A 27,531-nucleotide genomic window follows, 5' to 3' on the forward strand; every position below is an offset into this window, starting at 1 on the left:
AAACATTTTATAATGAATTTCATTAACATTTTAATGTAATTTTAATATTACTGCTGAGTAATTCTGTGGAATTTATCTTTTATATTTTTTCCTTTCTAAATAAGATTAAAATCTCCTGGTGAAAGAAAATTTATAATGGTAAGGACACAAGTATTGTAAAATCAAAATCAAATCTAACATTAAGGAAAATTTAGATAAAATCAGTAGACAAAGATAAACTGATAGTCTAGTCATGAAATTACTTTTGAATTGCAGATGAACAATCTATATATGGTAAATTTGGGATTGAAAAAATTGAAAAACAGAATTTTAATATCTCCTACCTGAGATTCTAAATTAAGGACTTAGAAATGAGATACCATAAAAAAATTAAAAAAAAAATAAAAAAAGAAATGAGATACCATAAGGAATAAGATTTATATTATTAGTATATAATCCAATAATTATATAACAGATTTCAATTATAATCACTTTTATACAATAGTAATACAGATATTACTATTATACTATATTATATAATAGCTCAGAAATATGTAGCATATGAAGAAACTCACAAAAAATTTTAATAGTTAATTATATCTCAAACTTTATTACTTAATGAATCCATTTCCATATACTGCTTTCAATCACTTTTTATTAACTGCTTCCAAAAACCGCAACAGGTGCAGGAACAGGTTGATGACATCCAAATAAAGGCTGATGGCAGCTAATACATATTCTTCAGGTGACAGCCTATGCATCAATGAATGTGTGTCATAGATGATGAATCCACAGAAAAGGAGGGCCCCCACAGCAGCCAAGACCAACTCCAATGTTTGACTATAGAAAAATAACTATAAGCAAAAAATTAGTAAGTTTATATTTAAGAACTGTATGAAGAATACTTAAGTTACTTGCTCTTAAGTTACATATGCTATATACATATTTAATAATGTTTTACAACTTGGAATGCAAATGTTAAAAGCAGAAAAAGGCAAGGTTCATCCTCCTTTCTGTTGGATGAAAGGATGAATGGATGAGTCAATGGATATCCTCCTTTCTATTAAATTACCCACTTGACTTCAAATAGTAGCATCCTAAATATCAATTATTTAAAAATATATTTCTTTTTCAGAATTATATGTGCCACTGGGAGCTTAGCAATTACAAGTAAGGACCTCTTTCTATGTACTTTAAGTCATATGTTCATCTTTCTTTCAATTGATATTAACATAAGACCTTGATTTTTTAAAAGATAATTTTTAATCATTCTATATGCAAATGTTCCAGATTATAACTAAGTGTCCTATCATAAAAAGTACCTCTCATAGCCTTGAGATTATTTATATTAACATGGCCAGAATTATATTTCAAGTTACCATTTTAAAACAACTTACTTTCAAGATTCCTGACAAGCACAAAATCCACAGAACAGCAAACAGTCTATAAAAACAAAATATTGGTAAATTAGAATATTGTTCCTTACCAAAACGCTACGTAAACTGTTGCAACATTTTCTGAAGAAATCCATCCTGATATTTGCCAAAGAATAAATGAAATTTAAGAGTTCATAAATACACAATGAATAATGTAGAATACTCAGAAATTGAAAAAAACAGCCATCATTCAACATTTGTTTTTATAGCGAACAAAACTAGTTGAAAGTATCACTTTTAAAGTGTTCAGTTGGAACACAAAGAAAATACTGATATAAGCAGAAATATCATTAGAAGGATTTTAGGACAGAGACCTATAAAACTTCTAGAAAATATATACACGAACAAATGAAACAAAACTGCCTTTTTAACCAAATAACAATATCATATTAGTCTGTGAACATGCATATCTATTAAAGTTCCCAATGTACTCCCTCTTTTATTCTAATGTGTTACAGAAATTTATGCACATAATTTGCCACTGCTATACTTTTATGAGTTACCATTCCTACATATTATATATAATGTGTAATTATGCATTATAATATAAAGTATAAATATATTTTAAAAAGTATAAATATATGACAAAGGACATCTAAGCAGTCAGTCCTTTATTATCAAATATGAAACTTAAAAACCTAAATACACATCTGGTGCTTCAGGCCACAAGAAAGTACTGGGGTCAAATTTACCCTCCCTCCTTAAATAAAAACCACACAAAACATATGAATGAACAGCAAGCAGCACGGCACAGTAATTCCCCAGATAAAGGTAAGCTTTGTAACTGACCCAGCAAGAAAGTGTTTCTAGACTACAGCATGGAGACAAGAATCCATATGGAGCCCTCTGGTCTCCCTGAGTTGAGGTGGTGAGAACTGAATGGTCAGAAAGGCCATAGAGGCTAGAATTTGCAGAGCAAAGTTCCAGAAAGAAGAGAGCTATCAAGAAGAGAGCTGGCTAGCTCTGGGGATATGCAGACAATTCCCTTCAAGTCTTTAGCTGAGCACAGATCATGCATACATGTGAAGAAATGACAAAGGCCGGAGGAAGAAACACAATAGAGAAGCAGCCAAAACAATCCTCAAAATCCACAAAGGGCCAGGAATACTGCACATTCTCCCCAACCAAAGTGGAAAGACCTCCTAAGACATGGGGCTCTGAAGAATTCTTAGAAAGGTACTGTCTCAAGAGTGGGGCCAAATTAGCCCTAACCTAACCACTGTTCTGGGCCTACATAACAGGTACTTAAAAAAGCAAACGTCAAAAGGTTCAGAGAGTTGCCAAAGAACTTAACAGCTTACTAGAAGAATGAAACCAAATATTTTAAGAAAAACAAAAAGATTCACCGCCCAACAATATAAAATTTACAATGACCAGCATCTAATGAAAAGTTATAAAGACATGCAAAAGAACCAGGAAATATGACCTCTAACAATGAGAAAAATTAATCAATATGAACAAATTAAAAAATGACACGCGAGAATTAGGAAACAATGCATTACAAACAATATGTTCCATATATTCAAGGAGGTTTTAAAGGAAAGTCATCACCATGAGAAATGGAAGATATATATTTTTAAAAGACACAAATTAAGCTGACTTTCCAAAAATAAAAACAATACTTTATGTCAAATTAAAAAATATTCTGGTTGGAATTTATAGCAGATTATAGACACTGAAGAAGAAAAGATTATCAAAATGAAAACAGCAATAGAAACTAACCAAAATGAATCACAAAGAGAAAATTGGAGGAAAAAAATAAAATGAGTATCCATGAACTGTCGGACAACATCAAGAAGCCTAACATATATGTTGAAGTCTCAATAAAGAGAAAGACAGGAATACATAAAAATAACTGAAGAAACAATTACTGAAAATGTTCCAAACTTGATGAAAACTTTAAACTGCCAATCCAAGGAGCTGAAGAAACATGAAAAAAAACACACCAAGGAATATCATAATCAAATTACTGAAAATGTTCATCAAATTACTGAAAATTCCTGAGAAAATACTAAGGGTAGCTGGAGGATAAAAGACATTATATACCCATGAACGAAGATAAAGACAGAAGACTTTTTGTCAGAAAATACATAAACCAGAATACTATGGAATGGCATCTTTAAAATACTAAAAACAGAAAAAAACAAAACAAAATAACCTCAACAAATCTAGAATCCTACATCCAGCAAAAATAACATTCAATATTAAAGGTGAAATAAAGATTCTTTTCAGATATGCAAAAGCGGAGATTAAGAGACTGGCACTATATAAGAAATATCAGAAGGGGCACCTGGGTGGTTCAGTCAGTTAAGCATCTGACTCTTCATTTTGGCTGAGGTGATGATCTCAGGGTGGTGAGACCAAGCTCCCCATCAGGTTCCTTACTGGGCATGGAGCCTGCTTAACGTTCTCTCTGTCTCCCTCTTCCTCTGCTCCCCCACTCCCCCACCCTGTTAGCACGCATGCACGCTCCCCCACTTCTCTCTCTCAAATAAATAAATAAATAAATAAATAAATAAATAAATAAATAAATAAATTCTTTTAAAAATAAGAAATATTAAAAGGAAATCTCTCAGGCAGATATATGCTCTCTCAATATATCTCCTTAGAAGGAAGTATAAGATGGAAATTTGGATTGACACAAAGAAATGGAGAACAGAAATGACAAATATGTGGGTGAACATAAAAGGCTTCATCTATGTTTAAATCTTTTTGAAGGGTAAAATTTAGAACAAAAATAGTAATTATGAGGTGTATAACATATGTGGAACTAAAAGTTACAGCAACAATAGCACAAAGGTAGAGGAGAGGAGATGTAATATGCTATATAGGAAATGGCATATTATTATTATTATTATTTTAGATTTAATTTACTTACTCATGAGAGACGCACAGAGAGAGGCAGAGACACAGGCAGAGGGAATGCAGGCTCCCTACGGGGAGCCCAATGTGGGACTCGATCTTAGGACCCCAGAATCACAACCTGAGCCAAAGGCAGATGCTCAACTACTGAGCCACCCAGGTGCCCCAGGAAATGGTATATTATTTAGAGGTAGATTATGATGATTGAAAGATGCATACTGTAGGGGCTCCTGGGTGGCTCAGTCATAAAGCAGGCAATTCTTTTTTTTTTTTTCTTTTTCTTTTTTGGGCATGCAACTCTTGATATCAGGGTCATGGGTTCGAGCCCTATGTTGTAGAGATTATTTAAATACATAAAATTATAAAAATTCTGGAGTAAGAAGGAAAGAAAGATATATACTGTAAAACCTAGAGCAACCCCTATTTAAAAGAGCTATAGCTAATAACTAATAAAGGAGATAAATCAAATAATCCAAAGGAAGGAAGAGAGAAAAAAGGTACAAAGAACAGACAGGACAAACAGAAAGAAAACAAATGGCAAGGTAGTAAACTTAAACCCAACCAGATGAATAATCACATTGACTAAACACTCCAATTACTGGCAGCGATGGTCAGATTGGATAAAACAAAAAGCAAAAGACAACCATATGCTGCCTATAAGAAAACTATTTTAACTATAAAGCTACAAGGAAGCTAAAAATAAAAGGATGGAAAATGATGTGCCATGTTAACACAATCAAAAGACAGCTAGGGTAGCTGTATTAATAAAGTAGATTTTAGAACAAAAATATTACCAGAGATGATAACTTCAGAACGATTAAGGAGTCATCAAGAGGACATAACAATCCTAAATGTTTATGCATCTAAAAATAGAATTTCAAAATAACATGAAGTAAAACTTACAGAAATGATAAGAGAATCATACTCTAAGCCATAATTGTAGTTGGAGATTTCAATACAACTTTGACATTAATTGATAGAACGAGCATGCGGATATTACAAATTGTGCATAACACTTAAACAATACTATCAACCAACTTGACCTAACTGACATTCACCAAAGACTTATCCAACAGCAGCAAAATATACATTCTCTTCCAGTGCACAAAGATCATTTACTAAGTATCATAACATGAATCTCACTATGGACTGAAATCATGGAAAATATGCTCTTTAGCAACAAAAAAATAAAAATAAAATCCGAAATTAAGTATACATAGTATTATAATCCGATGAACTAAGGGCATGATGAGATTCCAGCTCTCAATTCTCTTGCTGGAATGGCCACAGAATTTTTCTGGATACATGTGGAATACCTAAATTAGAATGAAGTATCATGCCACCAGAGTATAAGATCCTTCAGGACTGAAATGGACTCAGGACTTACTTTTTCATACTTAAACCTTAAGAAAACTACAAAGCTTCAGCATCAAGGAGTGTAAGGAAGGTGGTATTAAGAATATAAAGCATCTGAGATTTTACCCCACACACAAGCTCATAAATTAGTCTAGTATGGTTTCATGGATGCCTGTAGAAGACATGAGACCCCTAGGTCTGAGAAAAAGAAGTTTATTACAGCAACAGCAGTTGTTAAAGAACAAGCACAATTGGGGGCACAAAGAAACGAGAGAGCTAGTAGAAGACTTAAGAAAGAAAGTCCAGGGATCCCTGGGTGGCGCAGCGGTTTAGCGCCTGCCTTTGTCCCAGGGCGTGATCCTGGAGACCCGGAATCGAATCCCACGTCGGGCTCCCGGTGCATGGAGCCTGCTTCTCCCTCTGCCTATGTCTCTGCCTCTCTCTCTCACTGTGTGCCTATCATAAATAAAAAAAAATTAAAAAAAAAAAAAAAAAAAGAAAGTCCAACACTGGCATTTAAGATTTCTTCAGGGGAGCAATCTCTGGTGGCAACAAGATCCATACTGTAGCTGTGGCAAGGAAATGAAAAGTTGCTGAAGAAGCGGTCCGGAGACACTGAGAAGTTAAAGTGATAGATGGGCCTAACATGTAGTTCGATGCTGAATGAAGTGTTTTTCTTTTTTTTTTTTTTTTTGAATGAAGTGTTTCAAGAATGAGGAAGGCTTGGGGTGCTTGGCTCGCTCAGTCAATAGAGCATGCAACTCTATCTTGGGGCTGTGAGTTCGAGCCCCACCTTGAGTGTAAAAGCTACTTGAATTTTTTTTTTTAAGATTTTATTTATTTATTTGAAAGAGACACAGAGAGAGCGAGTGAGCATGAGCTGGGGGGAGAAGCAGGGGCAGAGGGAGAAGCAGACTACCCACTGAGCAGGGAGCTTGATACATGGGGTTCAATCCCAGGATCAGTTCAATCCCAGGACTGTGGGCATGATCTGAGCTGAAAGCAGATGCTTAATTGACTGAGCCTAACTGACTGAGCCATCCAGGCACCCCAACAGTATTTAAAATTAAAAAAATAAAAAAAAAAATAAAAATAAAAAAAAGTAAGGTTTGAACAAAGGGAATCAGTGGGAGTAATGAGGAAGATTAGGAAATGTATAGCCAGATAACACAACCTTAAAACAACGAATTTCCAGCATGCTAAGGAAATACTGAAAGTAGCAGCAGGGGACTAAAGCAGTTTTCAGTACTAACCCCCCCACACACCTGAAACTACATAGGGTGTGGGAGAACAAAATGCTAGAGAGCAGTGTTCTCAAGGAGGAATCAAGTTTCACTGAAATAAGGAAAAAGAATATATTATGAAGAGGCCAAAATACAGGTAAGAATGTTTACCAGAATGGGACTTCCAGAGATTACACTAGAATGGATGGGAGGGAGGGGCACAGTTGGATGGGATGGGAAGAAGCAGACAGCAAATCTTTCAAATCTTTATGTATCCCCTCCAAAACACAAAAAGCAGAAAACGAAAAAAATGTTGCCTCTCCCTAAATCACGCTCCATTCTAAAACAAGTAAAGCATCTTGCACAATTGTCAGTGTTGGCTGACCAACTGTATTTTATTCCAGTAGAAATTTCTAGTAATTTGGATTACCAGGGGAAAAGGGGGGATGAAAGAATGTTTTGCAAGATAGACTTTTGTAAATTTTTAGTGTTGCAACAGGAAAAGGAACAGAAGATGCTGATGATGTGTCAACAGGAAGCCATTGTGAGCTTAGAAAAGAGTATATACATTCTTACCAGGTGAGGGCAACACTGTACCATCATCCTAATATAAAAAATATCATTCCATGTATTTATTAGTTTGAAGAAGGATACCGGTTTATCAAAATAGGTCAAAAAGTTTTTGAAGTTGGGGCAGCCCCAGTGGTGCAGCGGTTTAGCGCTGCCTGTAGCCCAGGGCGTGATCCTGGAGACCCTGGATCGAGTCCCACGTCGGGCTCCCTGCATGGAGCCTGCTTCTCCCTGTTTGTGTGTCTCTGCCTCTCTCTCTCTCTGTCTCTGTCTCTATGAATAAATAAATAAAATCTTTAAAAAAAAAAAAGTTTTTGAAGTTCATGTTGATTATCACCAACACCTGGGTCAATTACCTTGTTTCTGCCACAAAGAAGTGGATGGCTTTGTATTAACATGTATTAACATGTATGTTAAGACAAAGACCTAAATAATTTAGGTAAGTTCCATAGCATTCATAGAGCATACAAGCCTAGCCTCTCTAGCAAACTGGGTTTTTTTTTTTTTTTTTTGGGCAATCTCTTCCCTTTTAACATAGAACGGAAACAAGTGATTTCTGTCTCCTTGTATGTTCTGGAAGTGTTAAGGCCTGGCTTTACTACTCAGAAAGATGTCCATTTTATTTTTATTTATTTTTTTAAAGATCTGTTTATTTGGAAGAGAGAATGTGCGTACAAGAGCGAGAGAGAGAGAGAGAGAGAGAGAGCACGTGCACAAGGGATAGTGCGGGAGAGAGAGAGAATCCCAAAGAGACTGCTGAGCACAGAGCCTCACTCAGGGATCATGACCTGAGCTGAAATCACGAGTTTACACCCTTAACTGACTGAGCCACGTAGGTGTCCTTCAACACCCTTCATTTTAAAAGGTAATATCCAAAGCTAACATTATAGCACTTCTCTTAAGGTGATTTCTAATGTTAAAGATATTTATCTATCATAGCCATGAATATATAACTTACCCTGCTCCAAATTTGCTGAAATCTCTCTTAGATTGTAGAGTATATACAGTCAAACCAAGAAATACAGCAGTAGTCAGTATAAACGCTTGCAGGATAATATAGACATCATAGAAAGTAACTGTAAAATTAAAAAACACATTAAAAATGAATTTAGACATATTCAATATAAAACCGTTTTTTTCCTGGCATTTAACAGAAATACTGTATTTTTCTCCTGTACTACTTGCCAATAAAAATAATTATGAAAAGATTCTTTATTCAGCCTGTAACACTGGTACAATAAAACCACACCCATAATGCAATAAACAGTCATTCATACCAAATAAGGTGGTCACATCATTATGAAGTCAAAGAAATGACCAGAGAGCTATGACACAGCTAGCTAGCTTAGAGTTTGGTGGATATGATAGAATTACTCTTGCTTATCTCTGTCCCAGCTTAGTTTTATCACCATCTGTGGTGATTGTGCTATATAACTGAAATATCAATAAGGATGACTCTGGGTCCTGTGGTTGGCTGGGAAATTCCTGGGCAGTAGCAGCAATTCCAGCAATCGCTTGGTTAACTGGATACCCAGTTCATCAGCCCGAACAAAGAAACGAGGCAAGAAGAATACTAGGGCTGTCTACCATTCACCAACCCTGCAGAGACCAGGAACCAACCGCTAATTGCTTTATATCCAAAAATGTATACAACGAATACATAATTGGGGGTTTCCTGAATACATACCAAATTCTCTTCTGAAATTTTAGAATGAACACCTAGATTGACTATGACTATTATAATTGTAAAACAGTTGCTTAGCATTTTAACAGAATGCTAAATTATATCCCCTTTAAAGGAAGTGCTTTGAACCCAAACCATTAAGTCATTTTTTATTTTTCAAGGATTAATATCTATTCCTAAACACTACATTATTGGAATTTCTCTATCACTATAGGATTAGGAAAGCAAATGCAGACATGAAAAAATATGAGATTATTGTGCTTCTTGTCAACAACTTCGGCATAAGATTAGGTGGAAAGAATATTACAATTAATGAGGAAAATAATGTTCTCAGATTACCCCATCCTATGTATTTCTAAGAACCATGAAACAGAGCTCTCCCTAAATCTGTTACAAATGGAGGGAGCCAGGGAGGACAGAGATAGACTTGATAATAACATTAATAGATATAACATTAATAAGTAATTATTAATAATAATCCTTCCGCTCTATGTTGAAAAATTTCAATTCTATTTATTTTAGTAGTTATTATTACTTACATTGTGATTCCTTTACAAAAGAAGTGAATTACTGAACAATATAGATTAAATAAAACTGTCATAGAAAGGTTAAAAGCAGTAATGACAAAATAGGAAAAGATAAATATATTAAACATAATGAGGGCAGCTCCGGTGGCTCAGCGGTTTAGCACCGCCTTCAGCCCGGGGTGTGATCCTGGAGACCCGGGATCGAGTCCCACGTCGGGCTCCCTGCATGGGGCCTGCCTCTCTCTCTTTCTCTCTCTCTCTCTCTCTCTGTGTGCCTCTCATGAATAAATAAATAAAATCTTAAAAAAAAAAACAAACTAAACATAATGAGTAACAATTTACTATTATTGACAGTAATAGTTCATTCCAACTTTTTTTGTACCCCAGGTTAATCATTCTGAGACAATCTGAATTTTTATTGTTAATAAATCACGAAATTTTTTACTTAAGGCATTACATACAGTACATCAAATAATTTTAACAGACACTTCCTTTCAGACACATACTTAACACCAAATATAAAACAGAAATTAACAAGTTTCTTGTAGGGTCATTTGATAAAGTATGAGGATATAATAATAAAGCACAGTTCAGTGCAGCAATTTGAGAGGTTCAGCTCATGTGATGGAATTCCTCATCCTATGCTATATAGTTGAACTATGACATCTCATGATGTTAAAATTTAGTCTCAAGCACCTTTTAACTCAAAAGATTTATCTACATTAAAAGTTACTGTAACATACAGAAGCACAATTATGGCTTACCAACAAAGGCCACAGTCAGAGCTTCGAAAAGTGTCTAAAAAAAGAAACTAAAATTACATAAATGCACATAAAATTTACACTATTGTCATGTACATGTCCTAATTTCTAAGAGTTCCACGTGACTTCCCATATATGATCCCATTTTAGCTTCAGAGCAGCCTCATGAATTACATGGGACATATAATAAGCCTACCATAATGAAAATGAGACCTCAATGTACTGAGAATATTTACATTCTAATAGTGATCCTATCACTCTTTAAACCCTGACTAGATTTTTTTATACCTGTAACAGGAAGATACAGAAATAATGTTGTTTCTATTTCTCTCACCTTCTGAAAGTAAAAATGAAATTGCAAATGATATCTATATTCATAAAACTTCAACATCATACACATACATAGGAAGAATAAAGTATTTACATAGCGCTTTAGTGTGGCAGTCCTGAAACTGTCTCTAAATATTTAGTCTTTCTTCCCTAGTAACAGAATTTCTACCTGGACACATAGCTGTTCAGATTAAACATAGTTCTCAGCCTCCCCTGTATCTGGTCATGGGGCTTTATTCTGGCCAACAGAATGTGAGTAGACAGGTATACAACTACTAAAAAAAAGCAAAGGGGCTTGCTCTGCCTTTTCTCTTCTCATTTTTGTAAATAACTGGATGGAATGTTGATATGGTGGGAGCTATTTCATGCCAATACAAGACTTTAGGAGTCCTTGAACCATAGCAGGAACCTGGGTCCCTGAAAACTTCACTAAACAGTGCACAGATTTTTACATGAAAGAGAAGTAAATAATCTCGTTTCACCCATGTCACCTGTAGCTGAACTCCTATCCTAAATTAAAGATTTAGGGATATTGAGTTTTACCCTCTAGCTTCACTTTCTCCTTAACTACATACCTTTGTTTTATTTTAAATGCTTATTCTAGGGATGCCTGGGTGGCTCAGTCAGTTATGTATCTGACTCTCAATTTCAGTTCAAGTCGTGATCTTAGGGTCCGCAGATCCAGCCCTGCTTTGAGCCCCACAGTGAGCATGGAGTCTGCTTGAGATTCTCTCCCTCTGCAACTCCCCCTGCTTGCCGTGTGTGTGTGTGTGTGTGTGTGTGTGTGTGGGTGTGTGTGTGGGTGTGGGTGTGTATGGGTGTCAAATGAATAAATAGATCTTTAAAAATAAATAAATAAATGCTTACTCTAGAGTTATATTTTACCAACTACCTCATAGACCATATCACAACAGTAAAGCGAGAAGTAACGTCAGTAGCTATATATTCATACTCTTGGTAGAAGCACTCCCTGTAACTCTCCCCACCTGAAATCAAGAAACCTATCAGAACTAGAGCAAAAATGGCCTTAAAATTGTACATAGATCTAGAGGCAAGAAAGGCACTGCCACATTTTGTTATAATGTTGTTGGAAGTGTTGGAGAAGTGGTAGAAAAGATGACATTTTTTTTTTCTGGAAAAATATGATTAAACCTCATTCTTGATATTTGTGACATAATTTTAGGTTAAGAAATCCTACCCCATACTCAAAGCATCCAAAGGAAACATGATAATATGAACAGGAGAACAGGTAAGACTAGGAAAATATAACACCACCCTAAAATAATACCCTCTTTTAAGTATATGAACACACACGCACACACATACACACACACACACCTAAAACAAGGTTAGAGCCATCTCCTTTCTTACTTTGGTAGAGCAGGACAAAGTAATCTAGTATCAGAGGTTTCTGAATAATCTGAAATGTATTTTCCATGCTTCCTTATATGTTAAACCATTTTTACCTATGGGTATGATCAGTAGTTGTAGCTGTAAGTGACCATCTTGTTCATATGCATTTGGTGGATACTTTTCTAGGAGGTCCTCTCCCTGCTGGGCAAAAGTTGATCCATACACATAGAAATCAATCATAGCCTTTCTGAAAGGTGGCAAGCTTTTTGCAGAGTTTAAGAGGAACTGAATATGATGCTGTGTTTTTTTTTTGTGCCCCTCCCTAATCCCCCACCCCACCTCTCTCCTAGGTCACAGATGACAGGAGTAGGAGTTGGCAGCCCTTGGCTTTATATTGGCTAGCAATCCACAATGTGACCCATGCCAATAATAAACTATGCCAATCAGATTCTTTCTCACTTAGGCATCTAAACTTAAAGAATGAAGCAATGGTAGCAGGAGCTGAAGCTAAATGTTAATGAACCGTATGAAGGCCCACAGTAAACCATCTAAAAACTAAAAGCTATGAAAGAGGAAAACTATATATAAGGACAGCTGTAAGACAGAGAAGAAATGTAATGGAAGAAGGGAGAGGAGACCCCCAATTCTTGCTTTGAATTTCCTACAATTTTAGTGTATGTGCTGCCAAAATGAGTACTGAATTTCCTACAACGGCATTTTTCTAGAACCTTCCTCTAGTTCCTTGTCTTCTTAAGGCCCCTTCTTGGTGAGTTCCCAAGCTTTTATATAAACTCCATGCTCGAGAGAACTTAGGTGAGGATACTGATACCTGGAAACAAAAGAACCTATGATTTAAATGAATAACCTTTTCTATAATTGAAATTTCTGAAGTCGTGAGCTTTTCTTTCATAATATTAATATAAACTTGTTACCAGAATTCACAAACTTTCTTTAGGTTAAAGCAAGTGAATCTGATAAATAGCATTTTCACTCTTATTGGACTATAAATATTATTAATATTAGTTTGAAATGTTTTAAAGTAAATTTTTAGGTTAGAACCCAAAATCATACTGGATAAGAGAACAAGAAAAATAATTTAAAAAATATCTATCTTGAGCCTTGCCAACTCACTCTGGTCATACTATAGGCTTGGTTTTTATAGGTAGTAGTTTGGGTTTTCATTTTCACAAACATCCAAACAAACATGACCTAAAGTTAAGTTCCCTACTTATCATTTTAAAACAAGTTAGTAGAGCACATCAATTGAGCAAAGTGGTCCTTTAAAAGAACAGAGTACTAAGATAAAAAAAACACAAAAGTTAATCAGAAAAATTTCAATTTAAGGTCTATGAAATTAAAGCTATAATTTTTTCCCAAGAAAATCACAGAATATTAGAGATTCAAAGTATCACAGAGATAATCCACTTTAATATGTTCATTTTACATATGAGCAAACTTAGGTACAAAAAAGTTAATTAACCACCCTGCCAAATGTCACATAACCAGAAAGTGGCAAAGCCAGGTCATGAGATTCCAATTCATGATTTTTTTTCTGCTGTACCATAATATTCACAGGAAAAAATCCTGAAACTGACAAAGGTTAAAAATTCTAAAAGATTAGAACATTTCAAGTAATTTCTTAAAATATTTTAATTTATTAAAAACATTAATTTTGTTCTGCTACTATTATATGTTATTTGCATTCAATTAAATAAAGTTAAAACACGGGAATAAATGTTAAAGTAACAAATTGTCAAAATACTCACAAATCCAAAAAGCAGGTACAGGTTAAGGGGATGCTTATGTCTGTTTACAGTCAATGCAAAAATCAAACCCAAAGATCCAAGGGCAAACACCAAAATTAAGGCAGGACTGAAAGAAAAAAATTAAAAGCATTTTTAAGTTTAAAAACAGTGTAAATAGTATTAACCCATTTAATAAAATTTGTATGTTTTATTTGTGAAAGTAAGAAAAGGCAATCTGGGAGGAACTACACCAAACTGTCAAAAGAAATTACTTTTCCATTCAAGGAATTTGAGGAATGTGAATTGGGGAGGAGCAGCAAGACAAAGAAAAGAGCCCACAATAAATGTGGGAGACTTTTCCTTTTTCATGAACTTCTATGTATTTGAATAATTTTTACAATTAGCATACTGTTTTTGACAGAAATACAGAATAGCTATTAAAGAATAAACAAATTTTATATACATTTACTATTAACTGTAATTTAAATTAAAGAACTTTACCTAAATAACAAACTCTTTTTTATTTTTTTGGAGGGGGAGGGATGATAGAAATTGTCTACTTCCAAGAAAATATTCATTCCTTATTTTCCCTTTAATATAAAAATCTAAAAAACTTTTTGCCAAGGAAATAATTATTTTGGGGTCAGCTCTTAAACAAATGTGATGAACCATATGAAGCTCCTTTTCTCAGTGAAATTACCCTAGTCATGAGCCAACACTAAGATAAATTACACACATATTTATTAAGTACCTTTATTTATTTATTTATTTATTTATTTATTTATTTATTTATATTTTTTTAATTATTTTTTTAAAGCATTTTTATTTTTCAAGCACCATGTAAGGCTTTGGGGACCAGGCTAAGTATAATAAAAGAAAAAAAAACCCTTTTTAAAAAAGCTAAATACAGTAAAAATTCTTAATACTATTTGAGGAGATGAAGGTTTAACCCTACAAAACTGTATGCTAAGAAGTTCAGAGGCAAATACTAAGTTGTAGAACATGTTTCTTATCAAAACAAAACTAGATTTATGAGAGGTAATAATGAACCTTTTTTACATTCTAGCCTCAGAAGTTAACAGAAAAAAAAAAACTCTGCTTATAATATGGCCTTTTGATCATAAGCAGCAGCTGAAAATGTTTCAGACTCATCACTTTACCTTTCATGTACAAATGTCCGTACAGACTCAAAGTATAAAAAAAAAGAAGCTGTCACTGAAGTTAAGAGAACTTGCAGAGAAAGGATGCTGTAGACTTTTCTTAGAAAGGCTGAAAAAGAAAAATAATTCCATATGATTATTTTCTTAAGCATTTAACATAGAACAGCACAATCAAATCTGTACTTAGAAACATGGACTTTTTTTATGTATAATTTTTAGATCTTAGCCCAAATAATGCAGTCTGTAACTTAAACAAACAAACAAAAAAACTCCCAAAGAAATCACAAATTGTAAATGATAACTATCCTTCAAGAAGCATTAGTTTAAAAAAAAAATTAATAGCCCAGAATGAAAATGTTTTCAGCAATGGGGTCCCTGGCTGGCTCAGTGATTCTTGATCTCAGGGTCATTGAGTTGAGTTGAAGCACCACATTGGATGTAGAGCTTATTTAAAAAAAAAAAAAAAAAAAAAAAAAAAAAAAGAAAGAAAAAAGAAGAAAAGAAAATGCTTTCATCAAAATAAAAAGGATGAAACATATTTGTATACAGCAGCATACAACAAAAGATTAAAAATTGAGTATTTCTAAACAACAAATCTTTCTTGAAACTGAAAAGCAGAAAGAGAAAGCATATGGTTAGATACAGTTTTTTAAAGAAATCTTAATTTCCAAGTGGTACAAATGTTTCCTCAAAATGAAAACTTTTCCCTAAAAGGCTAATAAACTTACTCACCTGCTTTTATTTCTCACTTATACTACCTCTGCCTCTAGTTTCTATACAGTAAGAAATTTTTACTTTCAGCACATTAACAACCATAAATCAACTCCAAGGCCTAATGATAAAAAAACTTATTAGTAAAGTCATCTGACATACAGATGATATAAATACAGTGAACACCCAACTCACCACCGGTTTCAGAAAAAAAAAAAGAGTTTCCACCTCCTCTATGTACACATACTGATAACATCCTTCTCTCCTGACCCCCTTAGCTGCTAACCATCTTTCAACATTCAGCCTTTCTCATTTCCCCAGTGTGAATTAAACACTCCTTCTGTTCCTAAGGGGAATACAAGTGTATTTCCGATCACTTCATTTTCTAATTAATAAGCCCTGGCCCTTCACTTCCATTAAACTATAAAGACTAAAAAAATCTCCCTAATAATAGGGAACACATCTCCCTCATTTTTATATCCCAAACACCCAGCCAAGTGAATGGCACTATTATGATACTCATTACATTTTATTTGCTTTTAAATAATTTATATTGAATTTATGAAAGGTGAATTTTGCCACTCAGTTGTATTATTCTAAAACAACAGCAGAGCCACATAACTTTTGTAGAGCACTCACTGTGCTTAGGCAGCCAGTAAAAACACTGCTGAATGACTTTTACCCAACAAACAAGATGAAACATCATCTCTTCCTTCTTATGACAATGCTAATACAAGAAGTGTTCTCTCTGAAAAGGATTCCAACTAAAGACCTGGCTTCCTAAGTGAGGGTGAAGTGCTTTGATGGCATTCAGCCAAATATCAAGTAATAAATATTCTTTAATAAAGGAATTTTCATAAATACCAAAGATTTAATCCTTAAAAATGACCCCAAATTAAATCTTAATTAATGTTGGTATCTTTTCCAAAATATATAGTAAGTTTTTCCTGAACAGATTTTACTGAACTTATAATTTAACAGATGACTCGCGATAACACTGGTTAACAGTTGTATTCTGGCCTACAACGTAGGTATGTATCTTAAACAGAAAGGAGATAAATAATGCTAATCCCCACAACTGATCTACAATATAATGTACTTTCTTAAAATGGCCCTGATGTCTGTCTGCATGCTGTGGAAGGTCATTTCCACCTTTTTCACAAAAGCAGAGAAAAGCATGTATTACTGTCATGGACAGTATTATTTGGGCTATCTTTCTGCAGATTTAATTACTAAACTAAAAGCCAAACTATTATTCCCTCGAGGGATTTTCCAGACTGCAAAAAAAATCATATTCTTAAATTTTGATATCCTATTATATACCTCACATAACTCAAACTCATTCCATCTGTTTTCTCAACTAAGCAGTGAAAAGTTAATATTAATCTTTACCATTTTGCGGAACTGCTCCACAGTTCAAAATAGTGTAGTTCATGTTCATTTGTATGTGTGTGTGTGTGTGTGTGTGTGTGCACAAGTGCTTATGTAATAAGACTGGAGAATATACACTAAGGGGTTAATGATGGTTTTCTCTAAGTAACATGACTGAGGATGATTCTCATGTTCAGTTCCTTGCTAATCTGTTTTTTATAGATTATCAGTAAATCTTTACTACTTTTGTAAAAAGGAAAACCATTCTAAAGAAACGTGCTAAGCTGGGGGTTCGGGGGCGCCTGGCTGGCTCCACCACTAGAGAATGTGATTCTTGATCTGGGGGTTGTAAGTCTGAGTCCCACGTTGGGTGTAGAGATTACTTACAAATAAAATCCTTTTTCTAAAAAAAAATAAAGAAACCTGTGCTAACCCAATAAATTCATCATAAAAATAATCCTTATACCTATATTCTAGATTATAACTTTTCTAGACCCTTTTAAAAAAAGACCTTATGGGCACCTGAGTGGCTCAGTTGGTTAAGCTTCTGACTCTTGATTTCAGCTCAGGTCATGATCTCAGAGTTGTGAGATCAAGCCCTACGTCAGGCTCTGCACACAGGGTGGAATCTGCTTGAGAGTCTTCCTCTCCCTCTGCCCCTCCCCCCGCTTGTGCATGGGCATATACTCTCTAAAATAAATAAGTAAATCTTTAAAAAATTAAAATTAATAAAAGCTTAAATTAAATTCAAAGAAAAAGCAACAGTTGACACCCATTTTGAGTAACTAATATAAACGTGGCAAAGGCTATGTATACTTAGCTCACACAGAAAAATAAAAGAGCTGATGGGAAATGAATATAAGCCAAAGAGCAGTATCTTTCAATTTTTTTTGAATCTTGATTTCTCCCCCTTCTGCTTTTATTTCCTCCCTTTCTACTCAAACTTAACATGGCCGAAACAGCAACTCTTCATTTCTACTCAGATCTGTCCTTCTCCCAGTCTTCTCATCAGTGACCAGCACCAACATTTCCCACAACAAAAATGTGGGCAATGCTTCCTTTCTCCCAATCTACCCACAAGTACTGGAGCTTCTGCTCACCAAGTACAGCACGTCCACCTTTTTGGTCTCCTCTACTACCTCTCTAGTCAAACAAAGCCTGTATGATCGCTCACCTACTACTATAGTGGTCCTCTTATTGGTCTCCATGCTTACACTCTGGTCCCACCTATTGTCACAATCCATCCTCCACACAGCTGTCACTCACTAAAGTGATCTTTTATAACCTGAACTATGTCATGTGACTCCCTGTTTAAACACTTATTAAAAGATTCTATGGGGCCTACAAGGCCCTAACTGATGTACTTTTCCAGTCTCATCTCACGCCACTCTTCTTTTTCTCACTAGCTTTACCCACAGTAGCTACCTCTCTGTTCTCCAAGCATACTAACTCCTTCCTACGTCTGGGTCTTTGCCCTTGCTGTTTCCTCTGCCTGGAATGCCTTTATCTTTCTTTTCATGGAATGGTGGTTTAAAACATCCACACTTGGGCAACCTGGGCGGTTCAGCGGTTTAGCGCCGCCTTCAGCCCAGGGCGTGATCCTAGAGACCCATGGTTGAGTCCCACGTCAGGTGGAGCCTGCTTCTCCCTCTGCCTGTGTCTCTGCCTCCCTCTCTCTGTGTGTGTCTCTCATGAATAAATAAAATATTAAAAATAAATAAATAAAAACATCCACACTTTTGACACTTCCTTCAAGAGACTCACTTCCAACAAAAAGAATATGCAGAAGTGACAATGTGTGTTATTTCTAACACTAATCATAAAAGGCAATTTTTTATACATCAGTTAAAGAATACAAAGTAACAGAGCTACCTACTTGCTTAGAGGACTCACTCTAGGGCATTGTTTCTCAACCTTTTTCCATTGTTGAACACCTAAGGAGCTTTCTGGACATTATTTTCCTAATAGTCCTCCAATAAACTGTTAAAACCACAAACATATTGTACATCTGTTTTTGTATCATAGGTTTTTGGAAAGCTACAAACCATTGTAAAATCTGAGACTTTTTTTGCCATCCACATCAAGAACCAATTTTTACCCTCTTGGGAGGGTACTGTCCCCACTGAGAACGAATGCTACAGGAGAAGCCAGCTGCCAATGTTGTGAGGAAATTCGAGTGGTCCTATGGAAAGATGCACATTATTTCACCAGCAGCCAGTGAGAAAAAGGTCTTTTGCTAATAGTGATGTGACTGAGCCTTCTGGAAGTATAGCCTTCAGCACCAGTTGGCCCTTCAGATGACTACAGTCTCGGCCAACATTTAGACTACAACCTATAACAAATCCTGATCTAGAATCAGTAAGATGCTTGGCTCTGAGAAACTGATGAAAAGAAAAAAACGTTTATTCAAGCCACTGCATTTTATGGTAATTTGTTACACAGCGATAGAAAACTAATTTAGACTTTGGTACCTGAAAGTGGGGAGCTGCCATACCAAAACCCTGAAATATGGGCAAGGCTTTGGAACCAGGCAGTGGCTGGAAGATAGCAGGTCTCTGAGGTAAAAGCTCAAAAAGCCCTGAAACTGTTTCTAGAATGATGATGCCTTTGAGGAGGCTGTAGGTCATAAGCTAGAAGAGAGGAAAACCTTATGGAAACTGGAGGTAAGAAAATTCTTATTTTGTATTGGCGAAAAAATGTAGCAACACTGTCAGCTATGGAAATACAGAAGTAGAAAATGTACCTAATGAAGTGGGTGATTAGACTGAGGAGACTTCCAGCAAGTAATAAAGGTACTTGCTGGCCTCTTGCTGTTTATACTAAAATGCAAGAGGAGAGAGAGAATGTGATTGTAAAATCCTTTGTTAAAACCTCACAAATATCCAATTTTGCACCATGGAAAAACCATTCAAATAACAGGGCTTCTGAGAAGCTTGAGGAAATCGTCACTCCTTTTCCTCTAAGATCAGGAACAAGTTAAGGATGTAGGCTTGGGGCACTTCTATTCAACATGGTACTGGAAGTCCTAGCCTGAGCGAGTGGGCAAGAAAAAGAAATCCAAATTGGAAAGGGGAAAAAAAGTGAAATTACTTGTATACACATTACATGATCTTACACATACAAGACCATAAAGATTCCACAAACTCTAAGAACAAATGAATTCAACAAAGTTGCAAGGTATAGAATCAAAAATCAGATGCATTTTTTATACACCAACAATGAGCAAGCCAGAAGGGAAATACAATTAAGAAAAAAAATTCCACTTACAATAGCATCAAAAAGAATGAAATACTTAGAAATAAATCTAATCAAGAGAGCAAAAGACTTGTACTCTAAAACTACAAGACACTGCTGAAAGACACAAATAAGTGACATCTGATGTCCACAGATTAAAAGATTTAATATTGTTAAAATGTCCCTACTATACACAAAAAGAGCTACTGATCGGGATCCCTGGGTGGCGCAGCGGTTTGGCGCCTGCCTTTGGCCCAGGGCGCGATCCTAGAGACCCGGGATCGAATCCCACATCAGGCTCCCGGTGCATGGAGTCTGCTTCTACCTCTGCCTATGTCTCTCCCTCTCTCTCTCTCTCTCTGTGTGACTATCATAAATAAATAAAAATTAAAAAAAAAAAAAAAAAGAGCTACTGATCTAATGCAATCCCTGATGAGGCATAGAAACAGAAAAATGTTCACCTTTAGCCCAGAAAGCTGACCTGTAGCCTGCATAGTTTTGATATGTGCTAGTTACTACATTCTTTAAGGGTATCATGACTGCTTGCACATCTCACTGATAGTTAATATCGAGCTGAATGACAATCAATAGGAAATCTTGAGAAAGCAGTTTTACAAGTAGAAATTCAAATAAGACATTTATGATCCAATACTCCCTGCATGTCCCTCCCCCTTGAATAGTAAACATATAACTACCAGCTTCATACAACAAAAGTGCAGCTCTTTCTGCCTAGCAATCCTGTCACTACTATAATAAAAGCAACTCTGCACTGAAAACATCTCAAGAATTCTTTCTTGACTATTCATTCATTCCTGACCCCACACCAATCACTATCAAAATCCCAATGGCCTTTTTTGCAGAAATAGAAAAATGCATGCTAAAATTCATTTAGAATTTCAAGGGACCCTGAACAGCCAAAATACTTTAAAAGTAAAAAAAAACAAAAAACAAAAAACAAACAAACAAAAAAAAACCCTTTAAAAGAACAACAAAGTTTGGGGTCTCACACTTTCTGATTTCAAAAGTTATTACAAAGCTAGAGTAATCAAAATAGTGTGCTACTAACATAAAGACACACAGACAGAACAGTGGAATAGAATAGAAGACCAGAAGTAAACCCTTGCATATATGATCAAATAATTTTCAACAAGGATGCCAACATCATTCAATGAAGGAAAGGACTGTTTCTTCAACAAATACTGCTAGGAAAACTGGATATCCACATGTGAAAGAATGAAGTTGAATCCTTACATCATATACAAAAAATAACTCAAAATAACTTCAAGGCCTAAACATAAGACCTAAAACTAAAAAAAAAAAAAAAAGAAAGAAAGAAAGAAAGAAAGAAAGAAAGACCTAAAACTCTAAAAACTCCTAGAAAAAAAAAACACAGGGGGGAAAAAAAAACACAGGGGAAGAGCTTCAAGACAGAGTTTGGCAATGATTTCTTGAATATGAACTAAAAGCACAGGCAACAAAATTAAAAATAGATAAACTGTCCTACACCCAAACTTAAAATTGTGCATCAAAGAGCACAATCAACATAGTGAGAAGACAACCTACAGAATGGTAGAAAATTTGTAAATACATATGTACATATTTATCTATATATGGTTAATATCTAGAGTATATAAGGAACTCCTCCAATTCAGTAAAAAAAATAAACCCAATTAAAATATGGATAAAGTCAAGGGAACGAGAAGCCACAGACTAACAGAAAATATCTGCAAAGATGCATCTGATAAAAGTACTGTTATCCAAAATACACAAATAACTCTTCAAATTCAACAGTAAGAAAATGAACAACTCAATTAAAAAGGAGGCAAGACACCTCACTGAACAAAACAGAGCAAATTAACATAGGAAAGATGCTTAGTGTCATAGGTCATCAGGGAAATGCAAATTGAAACGAGATACCACTACACACCTATTGGAATGGCCAGAATCCAAAACCTGACACCACCAAATGCTGACAAGAAGGTGGAGCAACAGGAACTCTTTCACTGCTGGTGGAATGCAAAACCGGTAGAGCCGCTTTGGAAGACAGTTTCTTACAAAACCAAACACACTCTTATCATATGATCCAGCAACTGTGCTCTAGCAGTGTCTTACAAAACTAAACATACTCTCACCATACAATCTAGCAACTATACTCCTTGGCATCTATCCAAATGAGCTGAAAACTTATGACTACAGAAAATCTATACATGGGGCAGCCCCTGTGGCGCAGCGGTTTAGTGCGGCCTACAGCCTGGGGTGTGATCCTGGAGGCCCGAGATCGAGACCCACGTCGGGCTCCCTGCGTGGAGCCTGGTTCTCCCTCTGCCTGTGTCTCTCTCTCTCTCTCTCTCTCTCTCTGTGTCTCTATGAATAAATAAAAATCTTAAAAAAATAAAGTTTTTTTTTTTAAAAATCAAAAACATCTATACATGGATGTTTATATAGTAATTTAAACCATAACTACCAAAACTTGGAAGCAACCAAGATGTCCTTTAGCAGGTAAATGAGTAAACTGAAGTACAATGCAGACAATGGAACATTATTCAGTGCTAAAAAGAAGCTATCGGGATCCCTGGGTGGCGCAGCGGTTTGGTGCCTGCCTTTGGCCCAGGGCGTGATCCTGGAGACCCGGGATCGAATCCCACGTCGGGCTCCCGGTGCATGGAGCCTGCTTCTCCCTCTGTCTGTGTCTCTGCCTCTCTCTCTCTCTCTGTGTGACTATCATAAATAAATAAAAATTAAAAAAAATAAAAATAAAAAAATAAAAAGAAGCTATCAAGTCATGAAAAAATATGAAGGAATCTTAAACATACGTTACTAAGTAAAGAAATCAATCTGAAAAGGCTATATACTGTATGATTCCAACTATATGGTATTCTGGAAAAGGTAAAACTATGGAGACAGTAAAAAAGATCGCTGGTTACCAGGGACTGCTGGGAGGGAGGGATGAATAGCAGAGCACAGAGGGGTTTTAAGGCAATGGGATTATTCCATGTGATACTACAATAGTGGGTCTATGTCATTACATATTTGTCAAAATCCACAGGATGTAGAACACCAAGAGTGAACTCTAATATAAAGTATGGACTTTAGGTAATAATGATGTGTCAACTTCGGCTCATGGGTTATAACAAATGTACCACTCTGGTGCAGGATGCTAATGTAGGAAAGCTTATGTATGTGTAGGGACAGGTTACATAGGAACTCTGTACTTCCCACTCAGTTTGCTGTGAACTTAAAACTGCTTTATTTTATTTTATTTTTTTAAAGATTTTATTTATTTATTCATGAGAGAGGCAAAGACAAAGGCAGAAGGAGAAGCACGTGGGACTCGATCCCGGGTCTCCAGGATCACGCCCCGGGCCAAAGGCGGCGCTAAACCGCTGAGCCACCGGGGCTGCCCTTAAAACTGCTTCAAAAGAAATAAAGTCCATTTTTTAAAAAGGACTTAAATAACATTTCTTCAGAGAAGATACAAAAGGCCCACAAGTATATGAAAAGATGCTGAATATCACCAATTACTAGGGAAAAGCAAAGCAGAACCACAATGAGATACCACCTCATACCCATTTGGAAGGCTACTTTCAGAGAAACGGGGGAAAAACAAGCATGAGAATGTAGAAAAACTGGAACACCTAATGTTGGTTAGAATATAAAATGGTGCTGTCACTGTGTAAAACAGTATGGTGGTTTCCCAAAACACTAAAAATACAATTACCGTATTGTGAGATGATAGAAAAAACATATTGGCCTTTGTCCTAGGTTCCTGGCAGAGCTCTTGAAATTGTAATTTCCTACCTGATAAGAGCACTAGGAACATCTTTTGTTCTAATATTTGATCTTTCACCCCAGTTCCTGATACAAGGTTCTTGAAACCCTTGTAATTTCCTGGGTGATAGACATGTCTTTTGCTCTACTGAGGTGACTCTCTTAGATGAGGGCTGGTCACGAGAAAGAACAAGCCATAAACAAGTCTGGAATTTTCAGCCCTGCTGAAGTGGGGAGAAGGAAAAAGGTTGAAAATAGAGTTAATAATTGATCATGCCTCAGTGAGGAAGCATGCATAAAAATGATGAGTAGGAGTTTAGAGAGCTTCCAGGCTGGTGAACATATCCACATCCTGGAAGGGTCACGCACCTCAACTCCACCGGGGCAGAAGCTCCCGTGCCTGGTACCCTCCCAGACCTCCTACTCTGCTTTCATCCAGCTGTTTACTTTTTTTTTTTAGATTTTATTTATTTATTCATGACAGACAGAGAGAGAGGCAGAGACACAGGCAGAGGGAGAAGCAGGCTCCACCCAGGGAGCCCGACACGGACTCGATCCGGGGTCTCCAAGATCACACCCTGGGCCGAAGGCAGCACTGGACCACCAGTGCTGCCCCGTTTACTTTTTAATAAACTGGCAAATGTGGTATCCTGGAGTTCTTTGCGCTGCTCTGGTCAATCCAAGAAGGGATTGACGGGAACCTTCAATTTAGAGCCGAGTCTGACAAGTTAAGAGTAACTGGGAACCTGTTACTTGCAACTGGCATCTGAAGTGGAGTGGGAGCAGTCTTATGGGACTGAGCCCTTCACCTGTGGGGTCCGGTACTATCCACTAGGAGACAGTGTCAGAATGGAGCTAAATTGTAGGACACAGAGCTGGTGTCGTGGAGAACTGCTTGGTGTGGGGGAAAAACCCACACTTTGGGGGACTAGAAGGGTCAGAACTGAAGTGTTCTGTGTGAGTAGTAAAGGAAAAACAGAGGAGGAAAAACTGTTTTTTTCCTTAGTAAGGAGGGAAAAATAGGTTTTTCACTAAAACACCCTGGATCCAGCGATGCCACTTCTGGGTAGACAGATGGAACAAGTGAAAAAAGCATCCCATGGGGGCACTGTATATACGTTTACAGCGACACGATTCACAGCCAGGTCAAAGCTATGCAGGCGTCAAGTAGACAAACATATCAACAAAATGTGATTTTGTCACACAATGGAAAATTGTCCGGCCTTAAAAAGGAAAGTCTGACACATGCTATAAAATAGATACACCTTGGGGTGCCTGGGTGGCCTAGTCCCTTAGGTGTCAGACTCTTGCTTTTGGCTCAGGTCATAATCTCAGGGTTGTGAGATCGAGGGCATGGAGTCTCCTTCTCCCTCTGTCCCTCTCCCGCCTCCCTAAGAAAGAAAAAATGGACACAACCACAAAACATGCTAATTGGAATAAACTAGTCACAAGGAGGTACATACTGTATGATTCCACTTATATGACAAATCTTAGTGAAGCCAAGTTCATAAAGTAGAATTGCCTTTGCCAGGCACTGGAAGAGGGGAAAACAGGGAGTTCTTTAATGGTACAAACTTTCAGTTTTGCAAGACTAAAAAGTCCTGCAGATCGGTTGCACAACAATGTGAATAACCTTCACACTCCTGAACTGTATGTACACTTTAAGATGGCGAAGGTGGGACATTTTTAATGCCCTGTAAGGGACATTTTTAACGTGTGTTTTGCCACAATTAAAAATTTTAAAAACTATGCTCCTTTGCCAAAATCATTCCAAAATCCAATTCCAGAAATAGAGATGTTAGGGATCAAGATTCTTAGCGCCTGGGCAGCCCGGGTGGCGCAGCGGTTTAGCGCCGCCTTCAGCCCAGGTGTGATCCTGGGGTCCCGGGATCGAGTCCCACGTGGGGCTCCCTGCATGGAGCCTGCTTCTCCCTTTACCTGTGACTCTGCCCCCCCCCCTCCCTGTGTCTCTCATGAATAAATAAAATCTTAAAAAAAAAAAAAAAGAAATAAGAGTCTTAGTGCCATCAGATCTTGGTAATCCCTTTTCCAGGATGAGTTCCTGCCACGGGGACAGGATGAAACTATGGGGCAACTTCTGTAAGCAATTGGCTGAACTGTAACAGACGGTGAATTCCACTAACGTGAAACGAACCATTTTAATTTTTTAAGCATTTTAGATTCAAATTTATTTCTGCCCCATAAATACTGCATAAGAACTTAAAACTAGGGCACCCTGGGTGGCTCAGCGGTTTGGCGCCTGCCTTCGGCCCAGGGCATGATCCTGGAGTCCCGGGATCGAGTCCCACATCGGGCTCCCTGCATGGAGCCTGCTTCTCCCTCTGCCTGTGTCTCTGCCTCTCTCTCTCTCTGTCTCTCATGAATAAAATCTTTAAGAAAAGAACTTAAAACTAATACTGCATATTGATCGACCTCTAAAGCCTCCATTTCCAGCAACTGCCTCAATTAATACTCAAACTTGTGCTAAGTCCCAGGTCTTGCAGACACTGAAGAGTGAAACAAGAACGGATGCGGTCCCTCTGGCCTCACAGATCCTACCATCCAGCAAAGGAGGCTGGAGCAGTAAGTAGACACTTGAAAGGATCCCACCACCAAGAGGGAAGGGGAAGAAGGGGAAGAAGGGGAAGGGGAGGAAGGGGAAGAAGGGGAAGAAGGGGAGGAAGGGGAAGGGGGGAAGAGGAAGAAGGGGAAGGGGAGGAAGGGGAGGAAGGGGAAGTGGGGAAGGGGGGAAGGGAAGGGGGCGCAGTGGTGGAGCACCTGCCTTCAGCCCAGGGCGTGACCCCGGGCCTCCTGACGTCATTGTGACGTAGACCTACATGCAGTTGTGTGCTTGCGCGGTTTTCTTTTTCTTTTTCTTTCTTTTTTTCCTCCCTTCCCTTCCCTTCCCCTCTTCGGTGTCTCTCATGAATAAATAAATAAAATCCCTGTGATGATGATGATGATAATAATAATAATAATAATAGTAATAGTAATAATAGTAATAACGAAGGTGCCAAAACAAGGCCGGCGAGGTCTTCCTCCGCCCCGGACGCGGGCGGCGACGCCGTGGGACGGGCTCCGGGCGGTCCCCGAGCCGCGCCGCGGGGGCACGTCCGCCGCCGTCCCGGCGGAGGCGCGGGGGCAGGGGGAGGGGCGGCGGGCGCGGGGTGGGGGGAGGGCGGCCCCCGGAGGCGCTCCCGCCGAGGCCCAGGCCGCCCGGGGAGGCGGACGGCGCGGCAGGCCGGCGGGGGCCCGGGGGCGGGGCGCGTACCCATTCGGATGTGCACACTGGCGGAGGCCACGCAGCTGCCATAGTTGAAGTCGTCCTCGATGGAGGCGCAGGGGTAGCGGGGGTCGGGGTCGGCCATGGCGGCGGCGGAAGCCCAGCGACCCCGCCGGGCGGGGGCAACGACGCGGCCGCAACGGCCGCCGGCGCACTTCCGGGATGGGCGCTCCAGCCC

General features: G+C 37.5%; 1 protein-coding gene across 1 annotated transcript; it reads right to left on the reverse strand.

Moving 5' to 3' along the window:
* Nucleotides 1-560: 560 nt before the first annotated feature.
* Nucleotides 561-27,531, reverse strand: TMBIM4 (transmembrane BAX inhibitor motif containing 4). Its single transcript, XM_025476702.3, has 7 exons — nt 27,342-27,531; nt 14,987-15,095; nt 13,848-13,953; nt 10,402-10,435; nt 8,385-8,502; nt 1,377-1,422; nt 561-833 (listed from the first exon to the last, which is right to left on the reverse strand). Exons 1-7 carry the CDS (start codon nt 27,436-27,438, stop codon nt 627-629), a joined length of 717 nt encoding a protein of 238 aa, XP_025332487.1. The 5' UTR covers nt 27,439-27,531; the 3' UTR covers nt 561-626.

Source organism: Canis lupus, chromosome 10 (genome assembly GCF_003254725.2).
Source record: "Canis lupus dingo isolate Sandy chromosome 10, ASM325472v2, whole genome shotgun sequence".
Taxonomy (NCBI): Eukaryota; Metazoa; Chordata; class Mammalia; order Carnivora; family Canidae; genus Canis; species Canis lupus.